Here is a 19,564-nt window from a genome sequence, read left to right as displayed (position 1 = left end):
ATTCACAGAAATAACACTGGGAGCAGGAGTGGGAGAACAAAGGAGAATGTGTTTGTGCATTTAAAATCCATTACTTTTGTAAATTAAAATGTACCACAAATCATTAAGCCACCCTTGGGTCTGTTTTATTAGTAACAAGTGGGCAGAGTAGACTGGTTAAGTCAGGGCAGTAAAGAGGGGTTTTCCTCCCCAAAAAATGTCAACTGAGCTGTTAAATTAATCAAAGTATTTAATTAATCGGTGTATAGTTGGCTAACCAATAACATTTATAGATAACCCTTTTCCCAGAAAGCAGACGCACGGCACATGCGCGCGCGCGCGCGCACACACACACACACACACACAGAGAGAGAGAGAGAGAGAGAGAGAGAGAGAGAGAGAGAGAGAGAGACGGTCTAAATGAAAAAGTAAAAACAAAAACCACTGGGGAACAAAAGAATCCAAGAAAAACACTGTCACGAGGGTACCAGCACCGAAGTTCGCGACTGTACAGCTAGAAATCCGTAAGAAAACACTTTGGTTCATTGATACAAAAAAGCTGCGTCAACTCTGACTCTTCTGTAAACGTTGGGAAGAAAGCGATCCAAGCAAGTTCAGAATGGAGTGAAAAATGAAATAATACTCATAATTAAAACAAACAAACAAAAACCATGAAGTCGTGGGAAAAGACGTAAGGGGCAGGGGGGAGCTGCCGTCTTGTGCGCTTGGCACCATAATAAATATAAAAAAGCAGAGAGGAGGTCTTTCCCCCCCCCCATTATTCCCCACCCCCCACAGTGCGTCTTCTCTCCGGTGGCCAGTGCAGCAATTCTGATCAAAGGTGCCTGGGAGAAGGGGAAAGAAGGAACGGGGGGACCGAGGGGTAGGGCTGGGGGTGTTGGGGGGTCCCCAGTCTCGGGTCGGTTTCCGCCCCTTCTCCAAGACCCTGGTCAAAGTCCCGAAAGAGCTCGGAAAGAAGGCGGCGGTCTGGTTGGCGGCGGGCAGTCCTACAGCAAGACGGCGTTAATAATTGGGGCCGGGGTCGCAGTTTGTGAACGCGGCCTCTCCTGCGTGGGGCGAAGGAGAGTTACTGGGTGGCGTCGGGATGCCGCTGGCCCCGGAGCTCTGACACACGTACCATTCGCTCAGGTTCGCTGCCCCCTGCGTGGAGGAGGCCGCTGGGGCTGGCGGGGGCGGCGGGGGCGGCGGCGGCGGCTGAGGGGGGTCCCGGCCGCAGTCGGACGAGGGGGAGACCAAAGAGGGGGTGGACGACTCGTAGCCGGAGCTGGGAGGTGGGGATTTGCAGTGGACCTTCATGTGCTTCCTCAACGAGCTGGGATGGGTGTACGACTTGTCGCAGCCCCGCACTTTACAGTTGTAGGGTTTGTCGCTGGTGTGCACGTGGGAATGCTTCTTCCGGTCGCTGCTGTTGGCGAAGCGTCTCTCGCAGCCTTCGAACTCGCATTTGAAGGGTTTCTCGCCTGCAAAGAAAGAGGCAGTCCTGGGAGACTTGGCAGAACGGCCCGGGAGGGAAGGGGTCGTCCGGAAAAGAGGGGAGGCATAATCTTTTTTTGGGGGGGTGGTTGGGGGGGGGGGTAGAAAGAGACCATTTACTGCGGTAACCCCACTTCCTTCAAGTCCTTTTCAACCCACTTCCTTCAAGTCCTTTTCAACCATTGAGCTTCGGGGAAGACTTTTCCCTTCTGGAAAAGGCGCCGGATATTCCGGTGCCGGGATTCAAGATCATCTCTAAAACCAACCGGGCCCTCTTATGGTGGAATTGCGGGGTTATCGTTGCCTCCCTCCCATAAGAAGTATGCATGTTCTCCTTTCGCAGAGAAAAGGCTGCTGTGAAGCAAGACAATTCCCCTTTCCGGACAGCAGGGTATAGTCAAAAAAGTCAAGATGGTGGCAACACAGTGTGTTGAAGGCAACCAGGTTGACTATTTTCACCGAGTTTGCAGATCATAATCTTTTCCAGAATCCCCTTATCCTCTAGTCTTCCTTCCCAAATGCACCATTAGTTGCCCTTACAAATGGCATCAGCTAGGTTTCTGTTGTTTTAGAAATAGCTACAGTACATAGCTGGTCATACCCAAAATTCATAAACAAAGATCACAGTCTTCAGGTGGTATGCCTCTCTTTCACCTTTCACACTTCCACCAAGTAACCCCGTATGCTTCCAGCCATGCACTTATATATTCACAATCAGACAGGAAACATATTATTTGGCTTTCCCTGGAAAGTGTAATTTACATTTGGTTTGGGATGCAATACTGTACTGACAAAAGGCCAGAAGGAAACCCAACCTTTTGGAACAGCTTATGTGCCCTGCCTCCTGCAAATATGTCTGCGAGTGTGTGTTTAAGTATGTGTGCTTGTTGGCATGCTACTCTGGGATAATGAGGGTTGTCCTTCTTCAAAATCAGGCTGTATATTTTTTTTTCAAGATTGGCTTCTTTTAATTCCTCTGAAGGTTGTGAAATATTTTCTAAAATCTGACAAATAACAAGTCAGATATTTCTGATTGCTTGCCACTTTAATACATAACAATGCCCCCAAATTTAAAGGGTTCACTACAGCATTATTTTATTTTTGTGAAAGCCAGGATGAACTTCACAGTATGGGTGTCTAGTTTTTGATGAAGATCTGCTGTAAACAATAGCATGGGGAATATATGCCTTAGATAAGAAAGGGGATGGTAGAGAGCACTGAGGACAATGCAAAGCTTTCATGAAGCCCAACAGATCAGTATTAGGATAGTAATATTAAATACCATATACTGGATAAATGGAGGGAAAGTGCTGTTGGAAGGAGAGATGGCAGAAAAGACCAGTGCCCTGGAAAAGGACTGTTTTAGGCACAAAAAAACTGAGTGAGCAATAGAAAGTCCAGGATGTTGCAGTCACGTGCTCTGAAGTTTCCGTTGGACATGGGTATATTATTTGACAGTGGGCAGGTAGAGAGGGGCAGAAAATGATAATAAAGATATAATTGAAATAAGGGGTGAAAAACCAGATCCTGTTTTCTAAAAGTATAATTAGTGATATGTGTGTGATTTGTGTGTCTACAGCATGTCTTAAAGATAATTTCTGAAAGAGTTGAGATCATATATTTTGACTTCAAGGCAAAGCATCATTTAAAATGAGAAATCCTTTTCAAATGTCCAATATAAAAAGCTAACTGGTTTTTAAAACAACTGTTCATGGGGGGGAAAAATCACTGAGGACCCATTTGCCTTTTGAAACAAAATGGCTCTAATGATTGCAAGGTTTAAAGAAAATAACTACAAAACTCCCAGCATCAAACTGTTGGGGCTGCTGATTTTCCAGAATAGTGGTAAAAATTGAAATATTATTCTTGGTCCATAAGAGAAAATAATGGCTTTTGCAAAGAAGAGCATGACAAAATGTTTTCTCCCTTTCATGAATTTTGTATTGGCCTGCCGATGAATGGGGAGGGGGAGGGAGAAGAGGGGAGAGAAATTAAAGGAAAGATCTTATATTTTGATGGCTCTTTAAGCATTTTAATTATAGTTCCTTGTACAGAAACAGTTTGACCTTCCCCTGCTCAGCTGAAATAACAAATCAAGGAGATCCATGTAATGCAGTGCAAGCAAGCTGGAAGTTAAGAGGCCCAGGGGAACGACTCTGTGACTCTGCCGTAAACCCTCCTGCCAAAGGAGGGAGAATGAGTTGCCTTCAGGTAATAAGGCTGGCCTTCACTCCTCTACCAAAACCAAAACTAAAAGCTGGCTTTGAACACACGGGCTGATTTGAGAAAAAAAGTGGATCCTTACTGCAGGCTGCTACTGGTTCCACAAACAGGTCAGCCAGCATCTGTGCTCTGGACTAAAATAAATTATTGTTTTCTGTACACAAGTATGTGTTATTCAAACAAGAGAGAAAAAAAATCCATTTCTGGCCTTTCTTTGAAAGCTTCCTTTTTCTAAGTTGGTGGTGGGTGGGGAGAAGGAGAGCATTGAAGTTGGGGGCACAGGGGCATGCATGCAAGCCCTATGGAATTTGCACCGCCATCTTCTAACCCCCACTTGTAGCTCTCACAGGCCTGGCTGCTGAGTGCAAGACGTACAGCATGGAGATTTTAGCATAATCCTTCCAACACTGGGACTGGATTAAAGTCTTTGCAAAATTCTCGAGGGGGAAGGGAAGGCGGAGGAAGATCTATTTTGCCAGGCTTACTGCTATAAATTACAAGTTAAAACAGACCTTCCTTACTGTGGCCTAAAATCCTCCTTGGTTACAAATGTCCCTGGCCAGCTCTAATGGTAAGGAAGTGATTTTTGCTTTCTCTGTTGTTTTTTTCATTGTGCCACTCTATTGGGAATTCATTCTCTCCACCTGTCTCTTTCTTTCTCTCTTGCCCTCTGTTCCAGAAATCTGCTTCTTTCTACCGTGCTAGGAAATACAACATAGTTAATACTGGACAAAAGCATTTTTTCCCTTGCAAATCCAGAATTTTCTCCATGAATAATTTCCTGGAAGGTCTATTATTATTTTAGACATATTTGGGTTTGAGAATTTCAAGTTAGGGTAGTCAACGTAAAGTATGATTCTGCAATCAGGCCTTGGTTACACCACCATTCTCTTTAAAAGAAAATTATGTGGGAAGCTCAGGCAAAAGATTGCATCATGTCATAAACCTATAAGTTGGCATCTTTCTCATGGGCTCAACTGCACTGCTGTAGGTCAAATTTACAAGAAATTGAGCATTTTCTGCTTCAGAGACTTCAAAAGAGAAGGCAGTGAAAGGGCACTAAAAGTTTGCTTATTTAAAAAGACACCATGATTGAAGAATAAAGTATTTTCTTTAATGGCTTCCAACTTACCTACATGAAGATGCTTTGATTATTATTTGTTATGGAGGGTTAAATATTCCAAATAATATAAATCTTCTAACAAAAATGTCATTATATGGTTAAAGATAAGATGGGAATAAAGAAGGGGAGAGCAAAGCCATTTAACTGCTAAAGCAAAGAGGCTTTACAGTGGCAGAAGAGAAGAAAGGAATAACCTAGCAATGTTGAGTTGTAAGAAAATCTTATGGTAGGATTAGTCATTTCTATAGTGTTGCCCAGTAGAAAGGGAAACACATGGGAGACAGTGCAGTGTGAAACTATATCCTGAAAAGGATTAAATTTTCCAAAAAGGTTTATTTGATATTTTGTGGTGAAGTCATCAAAATTACAGACACTGGCTGCCAATCTCATTTACAGTGTAAGGCTTCATGGGGAGGGTCTGGAAGTGTGAAAACTTTCTAAGTTTCAATTTATTCTCTCTAAAGGCTTTTGTGGCAGACTGGGATCAAACATAAATATTGCAAGATTGTCTCATTTGGACATCTCGCCTTTTCATGTTAACCAGAGGAAGAAAAACTCCGAAGTTTCTAATGTAGACTTCTCATAGAATGCTGTCCAGTGACCTTTTCAAATGGGCAGCCCAGAAGCACTGAATCGTCACCACCCTCAATCCAGGCACATTCCTGCCATCATTTCCAACTTCTCAGGTTCCAAAATTGAACCGCCTCATATTTGCAAACATACAAACATTAAAGAAGTAAAGTGCATTGGGGGGACTATCCTCAGGGCTTCTTGTCCCAAACAAAAAGATTGGACTGTGCAGCTGTGTTTTTCTCACAAGGAAGGCACAGCGACATCACTCACAACTGCCTAGACAACTTGCAGCTTCCTTTGTCTGTTCTTAATTTTCAAGTTCCTGCACCAAGATTGGATATATTGGATATATTTCTTGGAAGGGCTTTGGAATTTCTTTCCCTCCTCCCCAACCACAAAAAAAGCCTAAATTGTGGTCCTTCCTTCCTTCCTTCCTTCCTTCCTTCCTTCCTTCCTTCCTTCCTTCCTTCCTTCCTTCCTTCCTTCCTTCCTTCCCAGACACATACAAGGACACACATGCAAAGGCTACAAAAACAAAGCAAAAATCTAAACTTCTTCTTCAGGGTTTACTGAACTACTGTAGCTTTAATTAATTCTAAGTATAATTAGAGGGAAACTAAGGAGGACAGGGGAGGGGAGGAAGACGCGGATGAGGAGGAGGAAGAAGAAGAGCACGTGCATCAGCAGATCTCTGGACTCAACAGTAATGGAGCAAGACCAACCTATACTGACCTGTGTGCGTCCTTTTGTGGATTTTGAGATTTTCCGACCGAGCGAAGACTTTGCCGCATCCCGGGAAAGGGCACGGGAAAGGCTTCTCCCCCGTGTGGACGCGGATGTGGTTGACCAGTTTGTATTTGGCCTTGAAAGGCTTCCCTTCCCTGGGACACTCTTCCCAGAAGCAGATGTGGTTGGACTGCTCGGGACCGCCAACGTGCTCCACCGTGACGTGAGTCACCAGCTCGTGCATGGTGGTGAAAGTTTTCGAGCATAATTTCTTGGGAGTCTGATCCAGTTCAATCCACTTGCAGATGAGCTCTTGCTTGATGGGCTGCCTCATGTAGCGAAAGAAAGCCCCCGGGCCATGGTGGGACGCTAGATTCACGTTCAGGTTCATGCTACTGTAGCCGTGGAAGGAGGAAGCCGCGAAGGGATCGGTCCGGGAGATGGGTCCTGGAGTGAAAGGCTCAGACCTGGCGTACATTTCTCCAGGTAGTCCCAGCCTGATCTGTCCGTTCAGATGGCCAGCTGGAGGTCCATGGGGAGGTTGCTCATGGTGATGGAGTCCAGTAAGGAGCGGATGAGTCCCGACTTCTGAGTGGTGGTGGTGGTGATGATGGTGGAGGTGGTGGTGGTGGTGGGGAGCATGGTGTCCGGGGTAGCTACCTGTTGTTGAGACAAATATTCCGTGGTGAGAACTTGGAGCAGCAGAGTGTGGATAAGAGAACCCTGGCATGCCGGGGGCAGTCAGATCCCCGCGCAGGAATAAATCTCTACCTGCGGTTAGAGCCTGGCTTGGGTGAGGGATCGCGTAAGGGACTGTGGTTGACTGCGCCGGGCCCAACGCTCCAGTTGGACGCGGGACCACTTCGGCTTGGCCTGTCACGGGATGGCGAGGCTGAGGCTGAGGGTCAGCACAGAGCTTAAGGGCCGCTGGGTGATGAGGTGGTAGTGGTGGTGGAGGAGAGTGATGGCGGTGATGGTGATGAAGATGGTGATGGTGGTGTCCCATGTGTTCTGACCGGAATGGACACAGACCGAGGCGGGATTCTCCAGTGTGCTCCCCAGGGCGCGTGGGAACGATGGAATGGGGATCCCCGGCGAAGCCTGTCATGCTCTGAGGGGAGTGGTGATGGCGGTGAGGAGGATGAGGATGAGGATCCCCTGCCAAGCCTACTAATTTCAGCGCGGTGTTCCGCTTGGAAAGTGCCGCCGACCCCATTCCTGGCTTCCCCCAAAGCTCACTTGGTTCTACAGTTCTAAAAAGTCACCTGACAGCGGGGAGGGGGGGGGAGCGAGGGAGAGCGCCTGAAAGGCAGGGAGAGAGGGAGAAAGCCAGCGGTGGAAAAAAAAACTTTTCCGAAAGTTTTCCTCTCTCCCTTCCTCCCTCCCTCCCAATCTCTCGGTCTCCACTATTTGGCTTTGTTTGGGTTTTGCTTCTTCTTCTTGCTCCCCCTTTCTTTTTCTCTCCCCTCTCTTTATTTTTCCCCTCTCCCTTCCCCATCCTTTTTTTTCGGGGGGGGAATATATTTTTTCTTGTTTTTTAATGCCTACGTGGAATCCCATATGCTTTGAGAGGCAGCAGCAAGACGTTGGGAGGCTACTGAATAGAGCTTCGTAGATTCAGCTCCAACCCAGAGCGCTTAAACAATCAGGGCGGCCGCTGATTGGCCGGAGCTGCCTGACCGACGTCAGCGATGACAGGTCCCCTCTGAAGTCTGAAAAGATTTAGGAAGGAGCGGGGTGGAAAAGGGCGGGGAGGGATGAAGAGGATACAAGGAGATCTGCGCGTGCGCGGTGCTGGTGGGTAATTTCCAAAAGACCCTTTTGCGCTTTTCCTCCCTCCTCCGGCCGGTTTGCTGTTTGTGTTTTCCTCCCCGCAGATAGTTTTCATCTGCGTTTTAATTAACAGAATAAAAGTGACCGGAACACGGATCCGGCCCAAGTCAAAAGGGTCCCGGTGCCGTTCAGCGCTCTTGAGCAATTGTTGAGGAGCAAAGTGCCACGACAGCGGCTGCGAGTTAGCAAAGGCGAGGCTGGCTGGTGGTCGGCTGGGGGCTTTGGTCTTTCCCATTTTTTTTTCCTGCGCCCGCTGGTAGTCCCCGATCCACTGCTTAGTGTCGCCCCGTTTTCCTGCCCCCCCGAGTTGCTCGGAGCGAGGTTCAAGCCTTTGGAGTTCTCATTTGCGCTCGCAGATGAGGTCTTCACGGTTCTCCCCCCCCCCATCCCCCCTCGCCAGGCCTCTGTCCCCAGCCACCCTCTTAACCAGCAGACGGTTTAATGGAGAGCCGAGAGCGGAGTCTCCTTCCCGGCCGAAGGGCCTGATTGGCTCCAGGCTAACGTCAAGGGTAGTTCGCGGTTCTTTCCTGCCACAAAGATGGAGGGGGGCCGAGAAGAGAGCCAGGCGCGGCGCGGCTTCTTTCAAAACTTCCAGTCTGTTGGGCTGGAGTGGGAAAGAAATCCGAGCCAGGCCAAACCGCACGGAAAGAGATACGGAAGAGAGAGCGAGGGAGAGAGAGAAAGAGCGAGAGAGCCCCGGGAAGGCTTCGCCAAGACGTTACAAGCTCGCCTCAGCTCCCGTTCTCTGCCCTAGAGCCGCCCCGCTTAGAAATGGCTTCGGGCAACGGGCTCCGATTCGGCATTCCCCAATAGACCGGGGGCGATAAGCGATATCAATCAAGCATCCAGAACGTGCTAGATCTTGAGGATGTACACGGCGTTTTCTTTATGCAATTCTCAGAAGATGCTTTAGATTAGAAGAAGATCCTTTCCAAACTTGGGCCGTTTCCCCCCCCTCCGCCCCCAGACTGACTACCGATAATTTATGGTACACGCAGATATGGAGGGGGCCCGTTCCCAACATAAATGGGTACAATGAGGAAAAGACAGGGTTTTGCGTTCAGAAATTATTTTGAGAAGCAGAGCTGGGCAAACAGTTATTTAGATTTCTAACACTTGTTGGCAGCCCAGAGGGCCGAGCCTTTGAAAAAAAAACAACAACAACCCCGTAACAACAATACTCGTAGCCTTTTTTCCCCAGGCACCCTGTTTTCCATCCTGGCATCATTTGCTTTATTTTTAAACTGAGCCACTACTTGCAAGTGACTCCAACAGTAGTCAAGTCCAATCTTGTGGATCGTTTCGGGAAGTTTACTGGAACTTAAGAAGTTTCAATATCCATCCCTTGGAAGTACTGGTGTGGGTTGGAAATGGGAGGGGGAGGAATTTGTATTGATCTATTCCCCCTCTCTCTCATAGGCAACCGCTCACATTTAGTTAGGGGAATAACAATAATCGTGTGAATGGAGCAGGGAGCTGTGAAATTAAGCAACCTGTAGATTGCAGACAAAAGTTATGCTTACTATGCCCTCCTGGCAAAAGAGAGGTGGAAAATGACTGTAATGTTATTGGGTCTGTGATGAAAATAATAAATGCCGGGATGCCTTAGTCTTTTTAAAGCCTTGGAACCTTTCCGAGAAATGTTTATCCTGATTTTTCTCAATTCAGGATCCCCCTCTCTCTTCCCCCCCTCCCCCGCTGTCCTTATCATGGTGCTTCCAGAATTCTGTCTTTAACTTCACAGCCCCAAATCGAGGAGGTAACCATTACGTTAGAGTAAGCCTACTCAGATGGAAGGGATTCATCCCCTCCCCTCTATATTTTTAAATTCAGCTCAGCTATCTGCATTTCTTCACACGTTTGATTTCCTCTACACTCAGGTACGTGAATTTCCAATGGAAATCTTATAATGAGCCCTATTTATCCATCTCGCGTTTCAAAACAAATGGTAAGATATGTGTAATTTTAACATGTGATCTTCCTCGCTTTCTGTCCTGCTCTGGATAAATAACATTTAAATAACATTTAAAAATAATTCTCTGATAATCTCACGGTTCACTCAGCTCCTTTGTGCAAATGTCCTGAGGGTCAGTGAGAATGACTCTTCAAATGCCAGCCTGATATTCATTCCAGTTACTTCCACTGAATTTAGCGGGATTCCCCCCCCCCATAAAACAACAAGGACTTCGAGTGAACTGCAGTGAAAGTACTTACACCACCCAAGATAGTATCCACTCATGAAATAATAAAAAGCATATTAAATTCAAGTAACAGGAAAAAAATAGTGGTAGAGATGAAGAAAATCCGTCAAGTAGCAAAACTTTGGATTCAAGCATATATATTTCTTTCTCTCACCATCACAGAATTTTAGTTACCATGGTACCATGAACATGTTATCACACAATGTTTAAAATATTTCTAACAAATCATACAATGCTTCACTTTGCTGTGAAATAATTCCAGCCATTCAGTTGAAAACACACAAATTTCCAATATATCTAAAGCTATTTTATAACTGATAGCTTATTTTTGTGCCTTGTTTCCAAGGGCTTTTAGCCATTCCTTGATAAAGCCACTATCGAGCAACTTCAGGTAAGCAGTCAAACAAATTAGGAAATACGTCTATATATTTTCCTGGCAAAATCTTTCTAATAGGCTCTTGAGAATCTTTGGAATTCTGAGTTTAAATGTTAGAAGTCCTCACAGATAATAATCCGAGGAGAATTGTTTTTATTATATTTCATCTAAAGCAGAGATATAGTTCTGTTCTGACCGATTTTGTTCGGGTTGTAACTCCAGGTATTTTGAAAGGCAGCAGAATCGATATTTTACACAAATGCAAACACACACACACACTTTTATGCCCCAAGGAGCTGAAAAGTTACCCGTCTTGGACTCAGCTAACTGTCCTTACATAACATGTTTAGTAGACAATCTAACACCCCCAGCCATTCAAGATAACTCTCCTTTGATAGTCGCTTTTGCCTTAAGCCAAAAACATTTCGCGTTTTTCCTTTCCTATCCTTGACTGTCTCTGAATAAGGTTACGGCAAAAAAAAAAAAAAACCACCAACCCCAAAACGTTACAGGAAGCAAGATTCTGGTAGGCTGGTTACTTACAAAGATACTGAGTGGGATTTCCAAATAAAGCTGTTTTTCTCACCCCTCCTTACAATCACTTCATCTCTACATACTTGACATCCTTCAATCCTGACAGTCTTCAGTCAAGAGAGAAAACATCTGGAACACTTTATCATTTTTTTTTAAAAAGCCCCTATATTACCATCGGTTGGCTTAGGCCATTCTAAAATATTGGCATGGCTTCTTGTCAAACGCTAATGGCTTTATCCGCTCTTACTTAAAACCCCGAGGTTTCTCACAGGGGTTTCCCCTCCACTCCCCCCTCGCCTTCCGTGAATCCAATGGAAAAGAAATGGCCCATGGTGTATCTCTCATTAGATTAGGTGAAGTTAGTGCTCTCACTCCTAGCGTTTGTTGTGTACCTTGGGAGACATATCTGTATGTTGGGGGGGGGGGAGGAGAGCAGAAAGGGAGGGTTGTGGTACACAAGATCAGAAGGCGGAGAAAAAAACAAAACAAAAGAGGAGGTCCTGAACAAAGTTGCCTTGCTATCCCGCAGAATGCCCAAGACAATGTCTGAGCTCTGCAATTGTGTGGCCAATCTATCTCTGAACCGGAGAAATTAGGATGACCTTAAGAGCTGCAGCAGAGCTCGAGATTCCACACACTTACAGAAATCCGGTTGGCAGGTATTCACACACACACAGAGAGAGAGAGACACACACACACACAGCCTATATTTTAAGACTCTCATAGCCCTGAGAGGAGAGATTCCGCTTCTAATATAAATACTGGAACGGAGGAACTTGATGACAAGGAGAGCCGTCCTTTCCAAGAATAACGCCTAGTTGCGTTATCACGGCCATTAGCCAGAAGCAGGATTTTAATATCCCCAAGGCAAGCGGGCTGTTTTGCTGCCAGCTCCAGTGAGTTCGGATTCATTTCCTTCCCACTGAAGGGGCGCAGCTGCAAGGCCTGCGAGAGGCCCTGGGAAGAAATCCTCGCCTCTTTCCAGCTTTCCTCAGGCGTCCTCTCTCTTTCGTCGCGGGCCCGGTTGCTGAAAATTTGGCAAGGGCCTCCAAGAAAGGAGCAAGGAGAGCGGGAAGCTTGTGGGTCCTTTTCCTGGCTGCTTCAGCTCCCGATAGGTCGCCCCTCCGACCCCACTAAGGCTACAACCGAAGGGGAGACGTGTGTGTGTCTGTGCGCGGGGGTGTTCGGCAATTGCTCCGGCTGAAGCGCAGCCTGGTGATCTGTGCGAATAACTGAAGGCGCGCCGCGGGGCTGAGTGGCTGGAGGTGCTGGAGGTGGTGGGTAGCAAAGAGTCGAAATGTCTGGAAAGCAAAGGCTATCTAATCAAGAGTCCGGGCTCGGTGAAAGTCTTTCCGGTGGGCTGTACACCAACTGGTGTAAATGAAACGAATGCCATTTACAAAGTTGATGAATTTCGGCGGCTTTCTTCGGAATCCACTTAGATCCTCAGAAAGTAGGCCATTAAGGGCTTTCCCGTCCACTGACCCAGCCTGTAGTGAGGCCTGTAGGTTTGCAGGAGAGGACTGAATTCTTTTTCTCTCCCCCCCCCACCTCTGTCACCAACTGATTAAGATGTGTTCTTCCTTTCAAGTCAGGGTTCAGTTTAAGTTTGTAAAGATCACTGTTGGGGGGGGGAGGGGAAAAGGGAGGGAAGCCCAATCCTTATACCCCAAGTGTCTTCCATTTCTCTTCTCTGGTAGAGGCAGAAGGTTGCGTTTCCACTCAAAGAGGGTGGCAGAGGGCAGGGAGGAAGGAGTTAGCCCATTGGCAGTTTTGTGTGGTGGTGTCCTCTGAGTCACTCAAGGACTCTCGCTTGCCCAAGCTCTCCTGGGTAAGCAACACTAGATCTCTGAGACAAACAGAAAACATTTTATTCTGCGACCTTGTTGTCTTTCCCATCGGAAGAAAGACAGCTTTGGAAATATGGAGGCTCCGTGCTTTCTTTTACCCCATCTCTGGTTCGGCTGTAGCTGCTTAGCAGAATTTGACCTTTTAACTTTTGGTTAAAACAGCCAGATTCTCTGGGCAATTGAGACCCTCAGAAACTTTTCCCCGCAGTTCTATATCTGTCTCTCTGACGGGTCAATGAATCTGTGTAGGGAAGGGGTGACCTTTTCAGTGGAGGTCTTCATCACTTATGAAGAAGGAAAGTTTTGTGAAGAAAGAATTTCCATGCAGCACTGCCATCCCTACCCCCTGCTCGCTTTTCCTTTAAAATCACAGCGTCCTCCCTCTCCTGAAATTTTACTTTTATCATCCAGTAGTTATGTGAGAATTTATAATAAAATAAAGGTAACCTGAATCCAAACTCAGTTCAATGGAAATTCCTACTTTCAACACTCCATGTCATGCCAATGATTTCAAGAGTAGCAACCCATTCAAATCTCATGTTCGGTGGGGATTAACTGAGTTGCTATGGGTTCTAAGAACACAATACAGACGGAAATCCATGCTTCCTGGGCAAGACTGTAAGAAAGACTAGGAACTTACCCCATTACTCTCACCAGAAGACAGTATGGGGGAGGATTTTTATGACTTTGTAAAGGCCTTAGAAGGGCAGAGAAATAATATGGGATGAAATGCTGGCCCAGTCTTTATTGAAAAAAGAAGATTTTTTGGAAAGAAAAGAGAGTTAAAGCTTCCTCTCCTCTCTCTCTTTCTTTTCCTTTCCTATTTATTACTGTTGGGTATTTTTTTTTTTACATCTAAGTGGGTTAACAAGGAAGGATGAAGAAGTCAGGTAGAGATGGTTATTCCCTTGGGAAGGTCATAGAGCTTCTTTCTTTCTCTTTCCTTCCTTCCTTCCTTCCTTCCTTCCTTCTTTCCTTCCTTCCTTCCTTCCTTCCTTCCTTCCTTCCTTCCTTCCTTCCTTCCTCCCTTCCGCTGAAATAACCAAGACCAGCCCAATCAGATGCTAATTTCAAATAGAATACTTAATCCATTCCCTCCAGATTAAAATATTCCTGTCACATAAAATGTCAGTCAATACTCTGCTTAAGTCCTCTCATGGTGGACACTGGAAAGCTACCACATTGTGGAAGGCTGATGTGGCAGCTAAGAATGATATATATTACGTAAAGCCAATCTCCAAGATCAAAGTCTTCTTTTTTTAATAAGATCCAAATACATGTCAAACCTCATTCCAATCAAATCATCCATTAATGAATGCAAGATGAATATGTCATAGCATAATGTGACAGTACAATCAGAGGCTCAGGGAATGTAGTTTAACTGGGGCCAAAGGTACATTCTAGAACATCTGAACGTACCGAAAGGGAGTTGGTGGGATACTGTGCAGCTGAGCTATGCTTAGGCAAGTATAAGAAATCATATTTTAACTTACTTGAACGTTCCAGAAGGTTCCTGTAAAATCGTTTTCTTTTCCTCATTTCAAGGTGAATGTAGTGCTTTATTTTCTGATTTGGTTCCTGTTCAGGAAAGAGGAGTAGTATTTTTTTTTTTTAAAAAGAAGAAAAAAAAGAAGTGGCTGTCTTATGTGCAAGTGATAAATAATTTGAGAATGGCGTGAAATCTCCTTTTTTCCCCCACCCAGAATAAAAGACTCACATTGTTTTGGAACTCAGTCTTTGTGTCTACAAAATACGGCAGAAATAAAGGAAAGAGGGAGGGAGGGAGGGAAGAGGGAGAACCAGCTTACAATTAAACATTTAAAAAGTTTGAACATATTTTACAGAGCAGGTCTAGGAATGATTTAGAGAGAAATAGGAAAGGAGTTTTCCCCCCCCAGTTTTCCTTTGATCTGATCCACTCCTCCTGGCAGAAAATTAAGAAGCCCTACCACCAACATGGCTACATTGTTTATGGACTTTTCAGGGCCAATATTAAACTCGGTCTCATTTGCAAAACCCTCTGAATCAAAGATACTCTCTCAGGTTTAAATGAAATACCATCAAAATGGCTGAGGTACGTTAAAGCTGCCGCTTGTCTCTGCATTTCAAAGGAGGAACCCATGGCTGCCTGTGCTAGGCACAGGGCTTCATCTGCAAAGGCCCAGATTTAAAGAGATGCCTTTAAAAAAATTCAAAGACACATTCTAACATTTATCACCAGTGGCAAATATGAAGAAGTAATTGCATGCAATAGTGACACACACAAAATGGCTAGAAGACATGACTTCATGGACTGCATTGCTACAGAAAGACCTCTTTGTAGATATGGAATATAGAGGCAAAATGTAGACAAGTTAAGGAATGCTATTTCATCAGAATCACATATATGAAGAAGACATATCAGGTTTCTATGTGGGCTATAGTTTAAAAAGATCGGTGCTATAGTGGAAATATTATATACCAATACTACAGTTGACACTTTAATTAGAAGGCTTTTCTCAAACTTCTAAGTTTGAACTCACTTGTAATCAGTTATACAAGCACTGGAATAATGTAAAAGAAAACATCAATCGTACTACACCTAAAGCTATAATGTAGTTAAATTTGTTCAAATATCAAAAGAAATTTAAGATTATAATTACCTTGCAATAATGTGAACAAAGCTGAAATAAGACTCAAAAGGGTGTACTAAAGGAGGTTTGTTACGGTATTTAAAAGAAGACTGAACTATCTCTTGACTAATTCATTAACACTTCACTTTATAATTTTCAAACACACTTTTCTCCCAAAATAAAAGATTTTAAAGAGGGCTTAATCTGAGGATCTGTGTAACAGAAATTCCCCCCACAGAGAGTTTCTAATGCATTGCCTTCATTATCAATGAAGGAGGATTGCTGTTACTCTTGATTTTTTTGTTTTCTTTCTTACTTTGACCAAAATTCTGAAAATGTGATGGAGTAAGACTTGAGGTTCCTATGAATTGGGTCTCTGGCACAGATGACACCTGTGTTTAATAAGTGTAGTTTCTACTACGGGCTAGATAGTCCCCACTTCTATTTTCAGGCTAAAAAAATAGTTTAGCTGTAAGCAACTACTTGCTGGTAACTTGATTCTTGATGGTAGCCAATCATTCCAATGAACCTCTTGCGAAGCTATTACAGATTCCACCGAACCTCTAGAACCTCAGGAGAAACTGCTCTTCCTACCTCCTCCCTTTCTTTCCCTTCTTAGCTAATTCACTCTTAAAGAGCGGCACTACAGCTTGGGAAAGCTGCAGCACAGATGCAGTATCACCTCCCATAGATGTCCCATGTTCATTTGAAATGATAATTTCCTTCCAAAAAAGAAAGAAAGAAAAAAAAAGCTAACTGAAGCAAAGCAAAATCAAAAAGAGTTTCCAGAGAAGGTATACCCCCAAGAATCCAATTCATTTGAAATTTTTATTAGTCTTGTAGGGGAAGGAAGGAAGTCCAGATCCATATTCCAAGAGCTTTGCAAACTAGTAGAGTGGCCTCAGCAGCTGCTTCTACCAAGGCCGTTTAGGAAATCAGGTAGGACTAGTAGTCCTTTGAAAGGAAAAGCAAGTCAATGTTCACCCCCACCTTCCCGAGGTTGCACACTCAAGTCATTGTTCCCTATACTGTGGGCCTGGCACATGTTCCCCGGTCGCAGGTCAGAGGTCAACCTCCAGGGTGTTTCCAAAGCCGGCCACTTCAAGAGCTTGAGCCTTCAACACTTATCCAAACTGATTAACTACATGATCAACAGTAGCCAAGGAAATGAAGCGGACTTCACCTTTCTCGCTACTGGGAAGGAAAGGCCAGACCCCAAAGGAGGTCTGGGTTGAAAGAGTGTATGTATTTGGGGGGTGGGGTGGGGTGGGGGGGTCATTGTTTTAGAGGAATCCTACTTAGTTCTCTTAAAGGCTCAGCGCTCCCTTAAGGAAAACGCCTTAAGTGGAAGATTCAGTTATGAATCTTTCCCCGCAGATCGGGTTAAGTCCCTCGTCCCCGCGCTGGAGAACGGGAGAAGCCGGTGCTGAGTCTCCCAAGGGCAAGACCTGGACTGACCAAATCAATGTCCGTCTCTTGTTGCTTCCTAAGCATTTCCTGCCCGAGACAAAACTAGGAGAGTTGCTGACCGGTATAAGAAAACCCCACATTTCTGTAAAGAGCACAAGGAGGCATTTCCGAGCGTTAGGAACCGGCTTTTCAGTTGCCACCGCCGCTCTATCGCAACCGGCTGGTTTATTGTCTGCTATCCTGTAAGAGGCGTCTTTGGAGATCAGCACCAGACGCGCCAGCTCCCGCGGCAAGGCAGCGTGAGAAAAGGCTTGCTCAAAAAGTCCTGATCATCTGGCCCGGGGGGGGGGGGGTGCGGGAAAAAAAGAATATCATTCCAATCCCCCACCCACGCTCAGCCCCCCTCCCGCCTTCAGCTGTAAGGATATGGATAGCTTACCTGTAAAACAGTCTCCAGTAAAGGAATTGGTACTAAACCCATAACCCACGTGCCCGAGAATGGTCAAGACTCCTGGGTGCATTTCATTTATTCAATTTCTATTCAATTCAATTTCTATACCGCCCTTCTCCCGAAGGACTCAGGGCGGTATAGGGTGTGGGTGTGTTAGTGTGTGTGTGTGTGTGTGTGACAGGGAGAGGAAGAGAAGCTTCCTAAACTCAGGTGTGCCCACGCAGACCCTTTGAAAAGTGAAAAATGCCCCCCCCTGACCTGACAGAAGCTGATTGGAATCCGTGTTTCCCAATTATCCCCATCTCCCATTCTTCACCTTCTCCCATCTTAATCACTTACCCCACTCCACCTGTTGAAAGCGGGATCCCTTCATTTCTGTCTACCAAGCCCGGACTGACAACAAATAAGAGAATGTAATAATAATAGAGCGAAAAACAGGGAGATGGGAGTAGAGGCTGGGGCGGGGAGAAAATTAGGTCGGTGGGCAGCGGGTGGATCAAACCAGAAGTCCTCTTGGGTGCTTCATCGGAAAGTTCACCCTTCATTTCTTCATTTCTTGCTTTCTGGAAATAGTTAAGAAATGCACGATGAAATAGAAATAAAACGGTATTTTAATGGCTTATATGTCACGTTGGTGCATGTGGCTTTGAACTGGAGCAGTTCTCGTTTCCTGCAGAGAACATGCCACAAATCCCACTTTTGATCACTTCTACAACCCACAATGCTTGCACACACACAGCGCGCACAAGCACACAGGCAGAAATGGAGTTTCTAGCTCAGCAGCTTCTCCCCCCTCCAACCCGGAGAAATAAACAAATGGAGAAACAAAGCAACCAGGCTGTCATTTTTAGGCGGCATTCTTCCATGAAGGTTGAAGTCTTGGGCTGGCTTTTAAGTGGCTGCCCTGCATTCCGAAGACTCAGCTCTCCTGCTCTGTCTTCTGCTACCTGCAAAGGTGCGCAGGTTTCTCCGGAGGACAAAATATCCCCCAGATTCTCCTCTTGTTGGTGGCCCTGGAATTAACCAAGCTAAATACAGCAACCTTTCACCTTTCAGGCCAGATATAATACTTGCAGGGGGAGAAGCAGTTCTTACCGAGATGTGATACTTCAAACCTGTTGCTTAAGACGCTGGAGTCTTGCAGTGTGGGTTTGTTTTGCAAGGCTACTTTCACCCAAACACCAGCGCTTAGCAGGGAGAGAAAACCTAGGAATCCTATAGACCAGACAGCTCTGAAAAATCTTCCCATCTCTTGTATTGAATCTGCAAGAATATCTGGTATGCAGCATTCATTTGCACTACATATCTCAGCGAAAGGTTTCTTTAAAAAAGAAGAAAGAAATCTGTTTGCCATGTGGTCTCCTGCCCTTCTTCAAACATTGAACATTGAATATTATATCACACAACTAGAACTGCCAGGGGAATTGCTTCATTGCGCCTACCAGGCAATTGGAAAGATGTATTTTTATGGGAAAACTCCCATTGGTTCAACAACCCCTCCCCCAGATTCTTTGAGCTTCCTAACCCTAACACCCACACCCACACACACACATTCTAAATATCTGGATACTGGGGAAAATTTGGTCCAAATTAAAAACAAAAGAGGTTCTCAACTAATGCCTTCCTTCCTTCCTTCCTTCCTTCCTTCCTTCCTTCCTTCCTTCCTTCCTTCCTTCCTTCCTTCCTCTTTCTTTCTTTCTTTCTTTCTTTCTTTCTTTCTTTCTTTCTTTCTTTCTTTCTTTCTTTCTTTCTTTCTTTCTTTCAAAAATACATTTTGGAGAACTGCAAGGAGGACGGTCTAGAAGTTGCATTCTTAAATGACTGAGCCACAAAGATTGCTTTTAAGAACCATACTTCTCCATCTCGACAATCATTTTAATATATAGTCAATGGCTCTTTGTAACAGGAACAAAGGCGAACTATTCGCAGTTCTTCAATAGATTTTAGTTGGGGGAAAGGCAGGTTAATCGAGGGGTTGCATCTAGAAAACAAGCAAGTGTTGTATGTTTGCACTGAATCCAAATGTCTGCATTTTCCTAACTAAATCAAAGGGAGTGTTATTTCTTTTTCTGCTCACTCATCTGAAGGTAAGTAAATTTTCTCTGGCGATCACAAGCTTGGTCAGCAACAAAGGCACCGCCTGCTTTTTCCACCGTCCTGGTGTGGCGAGTTGAGGAAT

The 19,564-nt window shown here is 45.1% G+C and overlaps 1 protein-coding gene across 1 annotated transcript; it reads right to left on the bottom strand.

Moving 5' to 3' along the window:
- Positions 1-1,002: 1,002 nt before the first annotated feature.
- On the bottom strand, positions 1,003-7,334 carry LOC308668383 (zinc finger protein ZIC 4-like; the record flags this gene model as incomplete). The annotated part of the gene is made up of 2 exons (XM_081328255.1): positions 1,003-1,460; positions 6,125-7,334. The coding sequence occupies 2 exons, from the start codon at positions 7,332-7,334 to the stop codon at positions 1,003-1,005; spliced, it is 1,668 nt and encodes a 555-aa protein (XP_081184381.1).
- Between the last annotated feature and the right edge of the window lie 12,230 nt (positions 7,335-19,564).

This window comes from Vipera berus, assembly GCF_964194415.1.
Source record: "Vipera berus genome assembly, chromosome: 5".
Classification (NCBI taxonomy): Eukaryota; Metazoa; Chordata; class Lepidosauria; order Squamata; family Viperidae; genus Vipera; species Vipera berus.
The sequence above is the reverse complement of the archived record's forward strand: the minus strand, read 5'-3'. Positions and strand labels throughout refer to the sequence as shown.